General features: G+C 46.4%; 1 protein-coding gene across 1 annotated transcript in view; it reads left to right on the forward strand.

Annotated features, from left to right (window-relative positions):
• The first annotated feature begins 368 nt into the window (after nucleotides 1-368).
• Nucleotides 369-16,555, forward strand: part of GRHL3 (grainyhead like transcription factor 3) — a 30,722-nt gene continuing 14,535 nt past the window's right edge. The window contains exons 1-11 of the mRNA XM_036746620.1: nucleotides 369-449; nucleotides 2,418-2,479; nucleotides 3,496-3,841; nucleotides 4,724-4,797; nucleotides 5,797-5,950; nucleotides 6,418-6,529; nucleotides 9,987-10,081; nucleotides 12,116-12,274; nucleotides 13,298-13,376; nucleotides 14,479-14,612; nucleotides 16,519-16,553. Of these exons, the coding sequence (XP_036602515.1) occupies nucleotides 384-449; nucleotides 2,418-2,479; nucleotides 3,496-3,841; nucleotides 4,724-4,797; nucleotides 5,797-5,950; nucleotides 6,418-6,529; nucleotides 9,987-10,081; nucleotides 12,116-12,274; nucleotides 13,298-13,376; nucleotides 14,479-14,612; nucleotides 16,519-16,553 (1,316 nt within the window). The 5' untranslated portion in view covers nucleotides 369-383. The remainder of the gene's footprint in view (nucleotides 450-2,417; nucleotides 2,480-3,495; nucleotides 3,842-4,723; nucleotides 4,798-5,796; nucleotides 5,951-6,417; nucleotides 6,530-9,986; nucleotides 10,082-12,115; nucleotides 12,275-13,297; nucleotides 13,377-14,478; nucleotides 14,613-16,518; nucleotides 16,554-16,555) is intronic.

A 16,555-nucleotide genomic window follows, 5' to 3' on the forward strand; every position in this document is an offset into this window, starting at 1 on the left:
CTTCAAAAACTCACACACTTTTAGGTTTAATCTGCATCATTATGTTCTCCATCATTTTCTTAAGTTCGGGAATCAACAAAACAATAAATCGTGTCCTGATCTCTAGCATTTGCTGATTTCTGAGGTATAAATGCTCATGATAAAAATTTAACCATCAGCTCTTGCTGACCAGTCAGAGATGGCTCCAGTACTCCCTTGCCTGCAATCCATCTGCATGAGCTTTTAGGGTAGACTAAGTGTGACCGTCTTGTTTCCTTCCCAGTTTCAGGTCTGTCCGGGTACTCAAGAACGACACGGTCAACTTCCAGAAGTTCTCCTATACCAATGAGGATGAGGCCTGGAAAACCTATCTGGAAAATCCTCTGACTGCCGCCACCAAGGCCATGATGAGAGTCAATGGGGATGAAGATAGTGTCGCTGCCCTGAGCTTTCTCTATGACTACTACATGGTACGGCAGAGTTGGTTTTGTTAAGAGTCCACTGGAAGGTGCCCAAGGAGGGCCTGAAACCATTGCCAGCTATGACTGCTCCTCTCCTCCACCACCACCTCCCAGCTTCCAAGGGCCCCCAAGCTCTCTCTTCCCATTACACAAGCTTATTTACTATAATTCCTCAGCATATGCCCTCGGCCCCAGCCAAGTCTGAATCAGTAATTTGATTGATGCTGCAAAGAGACGTGAGCTCTGTCTCTCAATCCTTAACCGTATCTTCTTTTAAGTCATCCATAAAGGACCATCCAATGTGCTGGGAGGCCTTCTTCTATTTCTTGTGATGGTGCATGAACACCAATAGAATACTTGAATAGGCCATCATTTTATTTCTTATTATCATCATGTGGCCGCTCCCTCTTCTTTTCCAGGTCCCCAAACACATCGAGTTCATCCCATCACCCTCTTCTTTGCCCCCCCCTCCTCATTCTATACTCAATATACCCCCAACCCTAACCACCTGGAATGACCTTATAAAGGTCTTCTTGTCTTTCAGGATGTGACTCAAAAGAACCTTCCCCCTCCCACTTGCCCCCCTAAGCTTTCACCACTAACTCCAGCCCACGTTGATTTTCCCCCTTCCTGACCTCCCAGACCACTTTTCCTTTGATCACTCAATTATTTCTAATTAGGCAGCGCGGTAGTATATAGTAGATGGGGTATTAGACCTGAAGTCAGCAAGACCTGAGTTCAAATCCAGGCTCAGACACTTACTAGCTGTGTGACCCCAAGTCGTTGTGTTTTGTGTTGTGTAACAACCAAGTAATTTACTCTCTTTAAGTCTCCTCATCTTTAAAATGGGGTAATAATAGCCCAGTCCTCACAGGGTTGTTGGTTAACCAATAAACATTTTTTAAGCAGCTACTATGTGCCAGACACTGTGGTTGTTGTGAGGGTCAAGTGGTGCAACATATATAAAACATTTTGCAAACCTTAAAGTATTTTATAAATGCTAGGCTATTATTATTATTATATAATTAATTATAGAATATCTTGTATTATTTTTCAAGTGTGTCAGGTGCCTTAGTCTTGTCTCCCTAGAAAGAAAATGGAAGCTTCTTAAAGGTGCTAGTCATGTTTTATTAATTTCTGTATCTACTACAACACCTACCACAAGAGTGGTTACATAGTAGACAAATAGGCAGTGAGATGTATGAACTGGGGATGGATGAGGAATGGATGGATGGATGGATGGATGGATGGATGGATGGATGGGTGGGTGGATGGATGGATGAATGGATGGATGGGGAGATGGATGGGGAGATGAATAGATGGAGGGGACAGGTAAATGGATGGAGAATGTGGAATAGGGGAATGAATAGATGAATGGCTAAATGAATAGATGGATGAATGAATGGTAGTCACTGATTGTGGTGACAGCTAACATAGAAATTATGTAATTGACTTGATCAGAAATAGAAAGACCGAAGATATTCCTGCCATACTGATAACCCAACTATGGGTACTGACTTTACTGACTTTAAAATATGTTAGATAGATAGAAGATAGATAAAGCATTTTTAAGTGCTTACTATGTGCCAAGTACTGGGAATACAAATAGAAGCAAACAGAAAGATAGCTTCTGTCCTCAAAGAGCTTATATTCTAATGAGGGAAGATAGCTGGTAAAAACAAATAAAGTTGAAAGCAGGGTAGGGAGAATGGGAAAGGTGGCCAGGTGCTCTGGGATATCATGGTTTGAAGAGAACATTATGGCTGGTGTGGTGAGGGGATCTGTATTAGATCCATCTTTGTCCTGGGTTGAGTGGCCATGATGAGGGATAGAACAGAGGGTATTCATTCTGAAGAAGATTCTCATGTTATATTTAACCCCCCAAAAGGGTGAGGATGAGATGTGAGTTTCACCTAGTTCCCTTATGACAAATCTGGAAGTTCCCCAAAACTCAATAATATCTGCTCTCTTCTTCAGGGCCCAAAGGAGAAACGGATTCTGTCTTCAAGCCCAGTCACACGAAGTGACCTAGGAAAGAGGTGAGAAGATGCCAGCTCCCTAACTGACCCCTCTCTCATTCTGCTGTCTTGTAGAATAGCAACAAAATTTGGAATCAGACAACCTGGGTTCAAATCCCGGCTCTGTTCCTTACTTCCTTGGTAGCCTTTGGCAAATCATCACCCTGCTCTGGACCTCATTTTACCCATCTGTAAAATGAGGGGCTTGGGATAGATGGTCACTTAGGTTCCTCCCAACTCCCAATCCTAAGGCTTTTCCTCTCTATCTTTTCCATTCTTTCTACCTCCTTCGCAGCACCAACCAGGTGCCAGAAGGAAGTAAAGCCTGGCTGATTTGCATAAAGGCAAATTAAAAGCCTGGGAGGGTTTCATGACACCTTGGGCAAGACCTTAAACACAGAGTGCTAGAAATAGATAAATAATATATAATGCAATATCATGGAGGTGAGTTGAGAGCAGCCCAACTGCCCAACCAACAGGAAGGCCTCTTGTAGGAGGTGGCATCTAAACTGAGCTTCAAAGGGAAGTGGGGATTCTAAAAGATAGAAGGGAGTTGGGAAGGTATTCCAAGCTTGCCCCTCCATTGACTCTCTGTACCATGACCTTTTGGTCACTACGTTTCTCCCTGGGCCACTAGTTCCTGACTTCTGTCTCTCTGAACAACTGTCAGTTTCTATTGTGGTATCTGGGACCAAAACCTGCCTCGTTGGTTCCATAAGGGAGAGATGGTCAAACTGAGGTGTGAGTTTACCTGTGATCCCTCTACCTTCCTGAAGAATGTCCTTGGAGAGCTCTACTCATCATCAGCCAGGCCCTATAAAGGTGTCTTACTATACCAAGGCCTGTTCCTTTTTTGTCTTTCTGTCCCCAATTATGCCTGGCACAGTGCCAGGCACATGGCAGTAGCTTAATAAATATTTGTTAACTTATTAATTGACTGGTAGTCGGTACTTAAATATTTGTTGAATGAATGAATGAGATGCAGCTTCTTCCAGAAGAAGTCATCTTCCAAGTCAGCAACCAAATCCTTCCCCCAGGTACCACCATGGGATGGAATATGAAGTAGACCTTCCCCCTCTGGAGAGCCCCACTCATCTCATGAAGTTCTTGACTGAAAATGTCTCGGGAACACAGGAGTACCCAGACCCAACCAAGAAGAACAATCTGATGAGCTTGGAGGGGACCGGGCCGGCCTCAACCAAACCAGCCCTCCTTCCTCCTGGCCCCAGTAAGCTGGAGGATAGCTCTGCAGATGCCAGCTACCTGCTTCCTTCTGGAGACATGTATGACAGCAGCCTTAGCAACCTGTTTGAGACTATCCATGGACCCCCATCCCAGCAGCGCTGGCAGCCTGACAGCACTTTCAAGGATGATGGGCAGGAGGTAAGCTGTGGGCCCCATACACAAGCTAAGAAGACAAAGCCAGAGTCCCAGAACATTAGGGCCAGGTGGGAACTTGGTGATAAAGGATGGAGATAACATCCCTGTCCCTGTAATGGAGTTTTCTGGTTCATGTGATGCTCTCCCTTCGGGGAGGGATGTGGTAGCTACTTAATTAGGTAGGAGCCAAGAGGGAAGGTGTGATCAGAGCATCAAAACCATTATTAAAAATAATCATAGCTACCATTTCTAGAGAGCCGTAAGATTTAAAACACACTTTCCTTGAAATTCTGGAAAGGAGGGACTATAAAGATTTTCATTCCCATTTTAAAGATGGGAAAGCTAGGGTTCAGAGATGAGAAGGAACTAAATATTTAGAGCAGGGAGGGACCTGAGAGATCACTTCGTCCATTTTACAGGTAGGGAAACTGAGGCTCAGAGAGATTTGTCATTTGCTCAAGGTCACACAAGTAGCAAGTTACAAAGTTGGGGTTTGAATCCAGGTCCTCTGACTCCAAATCCCCTGGTTTGTTTTGTTTGTTTGTTTGTTTGTTTTATTATATAGTACTGCCTCCTTGCCTAAGGCTATAGAGTTAGGTGGTCTCAAACTCAGGTCTCTGAACTGATTCAGGGGTCTTGCTACATCCCCTGGCATAGGACATGGACATGGGGACCCTTTTGCCTCAGGCTTTGATTTGTCACTTGTTGCAGTCACTTGACACTCCTTAAACCTCCAGTGGCTCAGATAGTGTGGCAGAGGGGATCCAAGCTGGGAAACTGATGGGTGGAGGTGAGGCTGGAGGGGAAGGTGCTTTGGAATTCACAGAAAAACAGCACTGGAGCCAGTCCATCATGGCCCTCCCCTGTGATTGTGTCTCCCTTCAGTCACTGCTCTTTCCTGATATCTTGAAAAGCCCCTCGGAGCCCCAGTGTCCAGAGGAGTACTCCGGCACTAAGAGGTAACTGAAGTGAGCTTAGCCCTGTGACTTAGCTAGCTACGGGGGGCCCTTGGCTGGCAGGGAGGTGGAATGAGAGATATTCATGGACAAATTCCATTAACCCCGCTGCCCCCATCATTGTTAGCCAAATGCTTCAGCTCCTTCCCCTGTTCTGCCTTTTTCTTACAGTCAGAAAACAGAAAATGTTAAAAGTTGGAGAGGGGGGAGTGGAATGCAGGATGTCAGAGCTTGAAGAGGGCCCTTAGAATAGAGAATGCCAGAGCTAGAAGGGGACTTAAAACAAAGAATGTCAAAGCTGAAAGGGACCTTACAGCACAATATGTCAGAACTGGAAGGGCCTTAGAATAGGGAATGTCAGAGCTGGGAGAGACCTTAGAACACAGAATATCAGAGGTGGGAGGGCCCTTAGAACGCAGGATATCAGAAGCAGGGAGAATCTTAGAACACAGAATGTCAAGGCTGGGAGAGGTCTTAGAGCAGAGGATATCCCAGATGGAGAGGGCCTTAGAACTTAGCATTTAAGAGCCAGGAGAGACCTTAAACACAGAGTGCTAGAATATCAAAGCTAGATGAGTCTTAGATATGCCATCTAGATGGTTTTTATGAATGAACAAATTGGGATCCGGAAAGCCAGAGTAATCTTCCAAGACCACAGGGTAATTAACTGGCAGAGCTGGGAATAGCACCCCAGTCTTCCACCTCAGTCCAGAATTCTTTTGAGAATTCCATTCTACATGAAACTGGGTGACTTGTGCCCTGAGCAGACCCATTCTGGGGCCCACAGTAGCCTCTTCAGTCCACTTCACAGCTGAAAGACCTCTGCTCAGAGCCTACACAGCTCATGCCCAGCCATCCACCACCACCCACCTAGACTACACCAGAGGACAGGAGGAATAGATTACACTGTGGAAGAGATTCGAACCCTGCCCAGGCCTTTAGATCAACATTGAAATCCTGCTTTCCTGAAGTCTTATGAAGTCTTTTTTATTCTCCTCAAAGTGACTTTGAATATACCCTGGGTTCCCCCAAAGCCATCCACATCAAATCTGGGGAGTCACCTATGGCCTATCTCAACAAGGGACAGTTCTACCCAGTTACCCTAAGGACTCCAGGAGGAGGCAGATGCATGCCCTTGTCTTCCAACAAAGTAAAGGTCAGTGGGCCCCCATTGGGTATCATGGGAATAGAAAATAATTCTGGCAAACGCACAGACTGGTTAGTTAAGGTGGGACTAACCAGAGCAGCCATGGTAAGGTTGGAATTTGCCATCAAGAATCTGAGGGAACCTCCCAACATAAAGACTCAGGAATGGAAAAGAGATTCCTGTTCAGACAGAAGTTTTGGGTGACTCTTCCAACTCAGAGTTTCTATAATTCTACAACTTGTCTAAATGCATGCAGAGAAACTGAGGCACAAAGGGGCAGAACCATTGGATTTAGGTCATGGGCTTTGGTCTTTTGATCTAGGCATGTCTAAACAAAGAACACTAGAATGAATCACCAAATTCTGGTAACCCTGACCTTTTGACCTTCTGCCAATTGGCAACTGGTCAGGGAACCCAGGGACTGGACAGGGTGGTTGAGGCCTGGCCCCTCAGTGCTGACAAGGTCTACTTTGCAGAGCATGATCATGGTGGTGTTTGACAATGAGAAGATCCCTGTGGAACAGCTGAGGTTCTGGAAGCATTGGCACTCCAGACAGCCCACAGCAAAGCAACGGGTCATTGATGTGGGTGAGTAACCAACTCCTCCCCTGGATACAAAGGCCAGAGCAGAGACACCTTGGCCTATTCCCAAGACCGTCCCATTGCTAGAGGACCAGGAGTGGAAGGCAAGGGGAGGGAGCAGAAGCCAGGAAATGGGGCAGGATGCTTCTAATCCAGGTATTTCCTTCAGGGCAAGAACCTTTGGAGGCAGTATGGTCCAATGGAAAAGACACTGGCCTTAAAGTCTGCAAAGCTAGGTTCAGTCCTGCTCTGCCACTTACCCACTCCAAGACACAACCACTTAGCAACTTCAGACCAGTGGCTATGGCTGCTTTTTTGCAGATGATAAAACAAACCCAGAGAAAGGAAGACATTTGCTGAGGGTTACAAAGCTAGGATAGATGGAAGCCAGGCCAGATACAACACTCTTGTCCCCCTAAACCATTGGAAATAGACATAAGTGCCAAGTCTGTGGCAAAGAAGGAATGCAGGTCTCCTTCTAACCTGAGGTCTCTGTCTTCTGTGCCAGGCATCTTCGTCAGTGACTAGAGAGGGTGCTCCTGAGGGGCAATGGTATGCTTTTCCTGTGTTCTAATGGCCCTCCCAGCTCTGACGTCCTGTGTTCTAAGGCCCTCCTATCTCCGATATTCTGTGTTCTTAGGTTTTTTCCAGTACTAACATTCAATGTTCTAATTTTCTGTGGTCTAGTTCTAAATTCTCTGATTCTGCTCATGATGACTACGTTGACGAGCAGTTGTTTCTTGTCCCTTAAGGTCACATATCTGACAGAGCCAGACTTTGACCCAGGTCTCTTATCCCCTAATCTAGCATTCTTTCTACTACTCTGTAGGTTCTGAGTATGGGGAGGAAGAAAGCCACTCCCAAGCTAGGCCTCTTGTCCCCAGCCTCAATCCCAGACCTTGCTTCACAGACCCTTTCCAAGCTGGCCCTTTCTGCATTTCAGTCACCATTTGCCCCACCCTAATTTTTTACAAGGCTCAGACTTTGCCAGGGGTGGTTTCCTAGTGGGCTTCTCTCTCCACTGGAGCTCATGTGGCTCTGTTTATCCCAAAGCATCACAAAAAAGAGGGTAGCTGCTTCCAGTCAACAGACAGGGAGTGGAAAATTTTCTGGGATAGTTCATGCCCTGGGGAAGGAAGCCAGGCTGAGGGGCTCACAGCCAGATCTGCTTTGGGGTCAGATGAAGAGTGGGAGCTCAGGGGAAGGGAAAAAGTCAATGTCCCAGAGGAGGGGGCAGTGACCTAAGAAAGACATAGGAGTGACATCAGCAGCAGAGGAGGTGACTTCAGTTTGAGCAGGAATTGATATTTAGGGTCATAGAATCTAAAAATAGAAGAGACCTTAGAGCATAAACTATCAGAGCTGGGAGGGACTTGAGAACACAGAAAGTGAGAGCCAGGAGGGCCTTTAGAACACAGAAAGTGAGAGCCAGGAGGGCCTTTAGAACACAGAGTGTCAGCCTTAGAACATGGAATGTCAGAGCTGAGAGAGGCCTTAGAATAGAGAATGTCAGGGCTGGGAAAGCCCCTAGAACACAGGGTGTCAGAGCTGGGAGGGCTCTTAGAATACAGGATGTTAGAGCTGGGAGGGCCCTTAGAACACTGAATGTAAACCTTAGAACATGGAGTGTCAGAGATGGGAGGGCCCTTAGAACACAGAATTTCAGAGATGGGAGGGCCCTTAGAACACAGTATTAGACCTAAGAATATTGGATGATAGAAAAGCATGAGGTTTGGAGTTAAAAGATTTGCCTCTCTGCTCCTTGGTACCTTAAGTGTTTTTCCCATCACCTCCCTGGGCCTCAGTTCCTCCATCTATTAAATGAAGAGGCCAGACTAGGTAACTTCCGAAGGTCCTCCCAGCTCTACCATTTTGCTTTGTTTCTTGGGTTGCCAAGGACAAGAGTAACCATTGCTAGGTGCCTTGTGACCTGGGGATGTGCTCGTCCCTACTGAGATAGGTCGGTCCTCAGGAAATAGACTGTTACTGTGGCAAAGGCTATGCCAGAGGAACCCTAAGCCCCAGCAGGTTCTACCAGACCTAGAAAATCAAGAGCATGTTTGTGCTGTATACTCAGCAGGATCATGGTAAGGGCCAAGTTAGACTACTGATTTAAGTCTTTTGGCATGAGTCATCATTGGAGATGTAGTCAGCCCCACACTGGAAGAAAAGCCCCGCTCTGTGACCTCAGGGAGCTTACACTCTGATTCCAGGAAATATTCAAATCTCATTCTAGAGGCAGAGGTGAAAAGGACACTGGATCTGGAGTCGGAGGGACTTGGTTTCAAATCCCAGCTGTACCAATTGCCACCTGTGCAACCTGGAGCAAATAATTTCATCCCTTTGTGCCTCAGTTTCCCTACTTGCAAAATGAAGGATTAGATGACCTCTAAGTTTCCTTGCAGTTCTAGGTCTAGAATCTTCTGAATTCATCATACATTTATAGAGTTCTTATAATAATAGTAATAACTGACATCTATATAGGAATTTAAATTTGCAAAGCATGTTCTTATCACATTTTAGACTCACAAAGTCTGATGAAGCATCAGCTACAGATAACATTATCTCCATTTTACGGATGAGGAAACTGAGACTTGGGTCACATGTCTTACCTACAATCATATCTCTAGCCTCAGAGGCAAGATTGGAACCCGTGTCTTCTGGGTTCCAGGTCTATCTTCCATTCACTCATCCCATCCAGGATTTAGACCAGAAAGGACCCAGAGATCACTTCAGCCAACCTCACTTTAAAGGGGAAGAGACTGGCCATTCCTGGGCCAGAAATCTACCTCTCCAGACACTCGACCCATTTTTCTTCCCACTGCACTGAGATATATCCTCACTTAGGGCCAGACACTACTCCTTCTTCTCAGTGGTTTGCTGTGATTCCAGAAAGGAAAAGGGATGTAAGCAGTGGTGGGGCCTCCTTCCCAACTCTGATTCTGGACTTTTACTGTGTTTACACACACACACACACACATACACACTCACACACGTACACACACACACTCACACACATATACACTCACTCACATGTGTACACACACATATACACACACTCATTCACACACACACATACACATGTACACACACACTCACACACACATACTCACTCACACACATACACACACACACACACACACACACACACACACACACACACACTCTCACACACACATATACACTCACACACGAAATCCCAGAAGCAGAAAAAATGAAAAATGGCTTCTCCCTACAAAATAATTGAGGAGTACAGGTCTAGTGGGGTACCTCGTACTGATCAGTTCTCCTGGCTGGCTTCAGTTTGTCCATCTATATCATTGTGTTTAGTAAGCAAGCTTGCCTCAGAGACCTAGAGGTGGTCCTGAGTAAGAGGGGCTGGGGCCAAGGCCATGGGCACGGCCCAGTTTCTGAAGGCTCCACCCCATGAGTCACTCCTAACCAGACTTCATCTCATTTTCAGCGGACTGCAAAGAAAACTTCAATACCGTCCAGCATATTGAGGAAGTGGCTTACAACGCCCTGTCTTTCGTGTGGAATGTGAATGAAGAAGCCAAGGTTAGTGATCACAGATAGAAATGAAGAGTGGGGAACAGAGAACCATAGAAGGTTATCACTGGAAGGTCATGGCTGGTCATTGTGTCAATCAGAGTAGAACAAAGAATGTCAAACATGGAATATTAGAGCATAGGATGTGAGAGAACATGGAATGGTGGAACAGAGACCGACCTCCTTATGACATAGAATGCTATGGCACGGCATGTTAGAGATGGAAGGAACCACACAGTGTTACAGCTAAAAGAGTTGTTTAAATTGTTAGAACATAGAATGGGAGTGTTAGAAGGAATCTTAGAACTTGCCAAAGCTAGAGGGGTCCCCAGAATGTTAGAATATGAGAGAGAAAAGACTTCAGTAACCAGCCAATTCAGTCCCTTCATCTTATGGAGATCCAGGGTTCTTTTCATTCCATCACAGTGCCTGGCTGCCTAACCCCAGATTTTGAAGTGGATCGATTATAACCCCCTTGCCTTATAGATGAGAAAGCTGAGGTTCACAGGGGCTGAGTTGCATAAGTCACATGGGTACTAAATGACAAAGGTAGGATTTGAACCCAGGTCCCCCCAACCCACTCTAAACCCAGTACCACGTCACCTCTGAAGTTCTAATACTGACAGCTCTGCACTCACTAAGTGATATGCAAGCTCATTCCGCTTGCTAGAATGAGTTGTGAAAAAGTTACTATGTAATTCTGAAATGCTATGGAAATTATTAAATGAGATGATTAATGAGAAGGCTGGGGGGGGGGTGGTGCTGTAAGGTGCTCTGCAGAGGAGAGGGATGATTCTTGTTTAAACAAATGGCCATGTGGGGAGTGTCAAGAAGCCCTACTCTGCCTCCCCTGCCTTTCCCTCCCCTTCCAGATGTAGAACAGCCCACAGCTGTCTTGTCTCTTGGCTCCCAGTGGGGTGGAGGAGATTGAAGGGAAGGTGGGTTTCGGTTGGGATTTTCTCACAGACTTCAGAAGGCCCTGAGGGAACCTGGGCCTTTTACAAGCAAGAGATTTTAACACACATCTTTTAGTCCTGAGCTGTCTAAGGGGAAGGTATGCTTGGCATGTTGACCCCCAAGGCCACCATCAAGAGAATAGCTACCCGAGACAAGAGGCACCGGGTGGCCTGAGGTGGACCAAGGGGATTGGGAGAAAACAGCATGTCTGGGATGGGGGAAGTGGGAGGGCGGGGGATGCACCAGGCAGGACAGAGGGGGCCTGAAACAGGCGCCAGGAGCTGCTCAGGAAGCAAGAGTGGGGAGGATCAATAGCCCCTATATTCAAGGAACCTGCCATTGGTTATCACAAAGAGGACTTCATTGGTATGGGAAAATCTCTTCCTGTAATACAAATCAGTAAGTCATCTGTTATTCATAATCATAGACTGGTGACTGGTTCTGAGGGATTAGTTGACTTGTCCAGAGTCAAGCAACCATGAACGGAGGTCTTCCTGACTCTAAGACCAGCTGCCTATCCACCACATCAGACTTCTTTATTACTATTATTTAATAGTAGTAGGAGGGCAGCAAGGCAAATTGGATAGAAAGCTGGCTCATGTCAAAGACTATCAGTGCCCAGTCCTCTCATTTTTACAAATCAGTAAACTGAGTCTCAGAGAACAAAGTGATAATAATACCAGCGCTACCCATCTCACAGCATTGCTATGAGCAAAGGGCTTTGTCGGGCTTAAAAAGTTATAGAAATGTATGGTGATATTTTGGCTCCTCCTCCTCTCTGGAGAAATGCTGAGTTGTGTTGGAGCATCTAGGATGTTTAAGCTAGAAGGGACCCCAGAAGTCATCTTGCTGAAGAGGAAAAATCTTGTCCAAGGTGACACGTTGAATTAGTGATGGGGTCAGAACTATGATCTGGGTCTCCTGCCTTCCAGTTCAGGGCTTTTCCCACAATTCTATGCTATTTTCAGTGGCAGTCCCTTTAGAAACCAGAGAATATCTGAGCCCACCTTGAGGTCAAATACAAAACTTAAAATGCCTCAACCTTGGGAAGACCACTCATTTCTTCACCTCCCCCCTCTCCCCCAGGTGTTCATTGGAGTCAACTGCCTGAGTACAGACTTCTCCACCCAGAAGGGGGTGAAAGGTGTCCCACTAAATCTCCAGATAGATACCTATGATTGTGGCACAGGGACAGACCGCCTGGTGCACCGAGCTGTCTGCCAGATCAAGATATTCTGTGATAAGGTAATGGGGGCTCAGAATGGTCCAGGGACTGACACTCCCCCCACCCCCACCCCACATTCTTCTTATAGCTCCCAGATTTCCCAGACTCTTTCTTCCCCCAGTAAGCACAGCTTAGGTTGGTTCAGGGCTAAGGATCTTTACAATATAGAAAATAAGCACTTAAGGAATCTTATAATGGAATATCAGAACTAGAAGGGTCCTTAGGACCCAGAAAGTCAGAGCTGGGAGGGCCCTTAGAACAGAGAATGTCAGAGAGCTAGAAGGGCTCCTAGAACACTGAATATTAGAACTAGAAAGGATCTTAGAGACTACCTACTCTAACTCCCTTTTTTGTGGAGGAGAAGACTGATACCTGGAGAGTTGTGATTTGTCCAGACAGTTATTAATAGATGATAGCACCTTGAACCCAGGTCTTCTGACTTCCAATCTATAGCTCTTTCTGCTATACTACAATGTTGTTTCTGCGTGTGTATGTGTGGGTGTGGGTGGGTGTGGGTGTGGGTGGGTGTGGGTGTGAGTGGGTGGGTAAGTGGATGTGGATGTACATGTATATATCCTGTCTCCTCAGTCAGAATGCAGTATCCTTGGCCAAGTCTTAGCCTTGTATCTCTCCTACAACCTTTACCTCAGTCTGCTCACACACCAGGCTCTCCACAAGTACTTCTCGACCTGCTATGGTCCTTTGAGAAGTCAGGGCTTTGCCCCCCCCTCCCACCCTTCAGCATCCCTGCCAGCTTTTTGCCTCAGGAGACATGGTCTTCCCCCTTTAGCCATTCTGCCCTGAAAGCTGACCCAGAAGGTGGGGCGCCTGGGAATTTTGACTGAGGAAGTCGCTGCCAGGGCTGAGGCCAGGATCCTATCACAAGGGCTGGGTTGGGCTGAGCTGTCATCATTTCCTGGTCTTGCTCTGTAAAGAAAACATGACATGGTGGTTTACACATATTGTAAGATGCAAAACAGCAGTTATGAAAGCAAACAGCCCTTTGCCTGGGGTGGTTTGGTGACTCTCATTTCCCCACGCAGGGTGCCGAGAGGAAAATGCGGGATGATGAGCGCAAACAGTTTCGGAGGAAAGCCAAGTGCCCAGACTCCAGTAACAGTGGTCAGTATGACACCTGGGGGCAGAACAGCTGGTACCTTCTCCCCACATACAACAGGTGCTAGGGGCTCCCAGATGGCGTTTGGGGGACAGGGAGGGACAGGGATCAGACATGGCAACCTGGATGGGAACAGTGGGAGGTTCCTTGGCTTCTCTTAGTGAGAACCTCCATATCCTGAGTAGAGTCACCCAGGGTGGAGAGTGGAGAATCATGGAACCATAAAATGTTAAAAACTGAAAGAGGCTTTACAACATAGCAGATTAGTAAGTCAACATGAATAATATTAGGCAGCTAGGTGGCACAGTGGATAGAGTACCAGTTGTGGAGTCAGGAGGACCTGAGTTTAATCTGGCCTCAGATACTTTCTAGCTGTGTGACCCTGAGCAAGTCATTCAATCTTGTTTGCCTCAGTCTCCTCATCTGTCAAATGAGCTGGAGAAGGAAATGACAAACAGCTCCAGTATCTTTGCCAAGAAAACCCCAAATGGGGTCACAGAATCAGTGACTGAATGACAACAATGAATAACCTTAGAATTAGAAAGAGCCTTGGAACCTAGAATGTTGGCTTGTAGATGGAACTGGTAGGGTCTTTAGAACACAAGAGGTTAGAGTGAAAAAATAGGAGAGCTTGAAGAGCCTTAGAACATAGAATATTAGCACATAAAATGTTAGGGCTCAAAGAGTTCTTAGAATATAGAATGTGGGCATACAGAATATCAGAGCTGGAAGGGTCCTTAGAGCATGAAATGCTAGCATGTTGAATGTTAGAGCTATGAGGGGCTTTAGAACCTAGAATATCAGAGCTGGAAAGGACCTTGGAATGTAGAATGTCAGATCTGGAGGGAAATTTAGAACATAGAAAGTCAGAAATGAGAAGGGTCTTAGAAGAATAGAATGTCAGATCTGGAACCTAGGTCTACCCTCCCTCGTTTGACAGAAGAGCAGAAAAGAGAAATTACTTACCCATGGTCACACTATGAACTAGTTCATCCCAGAGCCAGGATTAGAAGTGAGCTGACCCCTGGTTCAGGACTCTTTCTCCCAGCCTCTGCTGGCTACTGAAGCCAATTTCTCAGGCTTGAATCAGTTTCTCTGTTTCAACAGGTCTCAAGGGCTGCCTACTCTCCAGTTTCCGAGGCAATGAGACCACCTACCTTCGGCCAGAGTCTGACCTGGAAAGCCAGCCTGTTCTCTTCATCCCCAACATCCACTTCTCCAACTTGCAACGGAATGGCGTGGTAAGGGTCAGAGAGTGAGTCCAAGCAGCTCAGGGCCTGAGGCTTGGAACCAGGATACATCTTTAGGAGGTCAAATCTAGCCTCAGACACCTACTAGCTGTGTGACCCTGGGCAAGTCACTTAACCCTCTTTGCCTCAGTTTCTTTATCGGTCAAATGAGCTGGAGAAGGAAATGGCAAACCATTCCAGTATCTTTGCCAAGAAAACCCCAAATGGGGTTGTGAAGAGTCCTACATAACTGAAAAATGATTAACAGCAACAGTAAAACTAACAACAACAATAATAATGTAATAATACAAGCACAGATGTAAAGCACTTTGTGAACCTTAGCTTCATCATTATCATTATCATAGGTCTATTCTCCACTTCCTTCCCTTAATTGTGCCAGTGATGAAGGCAATCCCTGAGGCTAGAAGAAGCCCCTCATTCCCTTTGAGGACAGAGGCAGAATCCAAATTAGGTCCAAGCCTGAGTAAATTAGAAGCTGGTCATGACCAGGAATAAAGATTGCTCCAGAAATTTAGCATCTAAGTGTGGAGAAGCCAGGACAGAGAGGCCTCCGTGGAGTGAGGAGACGTGCTCCCTGGGACATCAATGGAATGACACAATCAGTCTCCCTGAGGCCACATCGGCAGCATGTGGTGGCATGTTGGCAAGGTCCCAGGCGGCCTCCTGACTCAGCCCTATCAGGGAGGTTATGGGTTCAGACAGCTCCATATGGTAACTTACAACATATGTTTATGAAATGTCTGGCCAAGTTGAAGAAGTAGAGTCTGTAACCAGGTTCAGAGAATGATCTTTTCAGAGCAAATTGAAGTTATTGGGCCTTACAGGTCTCAAAGCACCAACTGTGCCTTCATGAGTACCTTCCCACAAGTATAGAAAGGGGGATTGGTGTGGGGGAGGGGGGAGGCCTGGCTACAGTTCAAGGGTCAAAGATCTGAGGGCTTTACTTGACCACAAAGCCTATATGAGTCAACAGCGTGACCTGGCTGCCAACAGAGCAAACTTCAGCTACGTTATTATGAATAATAACAACAAACAGTTGGCATTTCTGTAGTGCTCTAAGGTTTGCAAAGTACTTTACAGATATTATCTCATTTTTTGTCAGAACAGGCCTCTGAAGCAGGGGGCTATCATTATCCTCATTTCACAGATAAGGAAACTGAGGCTGAGAGAGATCGGGACTTGTCCATTGTCACACGGCCAATAAGTATCTGAGGCAGAGTTTGATCTCAGGTCTTCCTGACTCCAAGTCCAGTGCTCTGCCCACTGCTTCAGAAAAAATGTCTGGAACAAAAGCTATCTGCTGTCCTCTGCTGCAATCGGATTCCTCCTCTGGGTTCTTGGGTCCCGTTCCAGGCATCACATTTTAGGATGGATAGTGACCAGTGTTCAGAATAGAATGTCCAGGAGAGTGAAGGGTCCAGAGGTCATGCCATATGAGAACAGATCAAAGGAACAGGGAATGGTTAGCCTGGTGGAGAAAAGACTTGGGAGGGCTGGGGGTAGGGATGATAGCTGTCTTTGAGCCTTTCAAGTCCTGTTGCAGGACAGAAGGAGGAGTGATGGGGAGGGGAGTTCCAGAGAGACAGATGTAGGTTTGATCTAGTGAAACACAAATAATATCCCAAAGTGGGATGGATTGCCTTGGGAGGAGGTGGCTTCCTCTTCACCGGAGGTCTCTCGCTTGTGGGCAATGTTCTAGAGCAGTGAGTCGCTAAGTCTTAGAAAGCTGCCTGAGGCTTGAGGGCCCAGGGTCCTGTATCTAGCAAGTGTCAAAGGCAGAATAGGACCCCAGGTTTTCCTGACTCCAAGCACAATGGTCTAACCATTACACCAGGCTCCCCCAAGTGGAAATCCATCATTGGTGTAATGGAACCCATCTTTCTTTTTGCATTTTTAGGCTGGTTCTCCTACCATCCACAATGGCGCAAACAGGT

This window comes from Trichosurus vulpecula, chromosome 2 (assembly GCF_011100635.1).
Source record: "Trichosurus vulpecula isolate mTriVul1 chromosome 2, mTriVul1.pri, whole genome shotgun sequence".
Taxonomy (NCBI): domain Eukaryota; kingdom Metazoa; phylum Chordata; class Mammalia; order Diprotodontia; family Phalangeridae; genus Trichosurus; species Trichosurus vulpecula.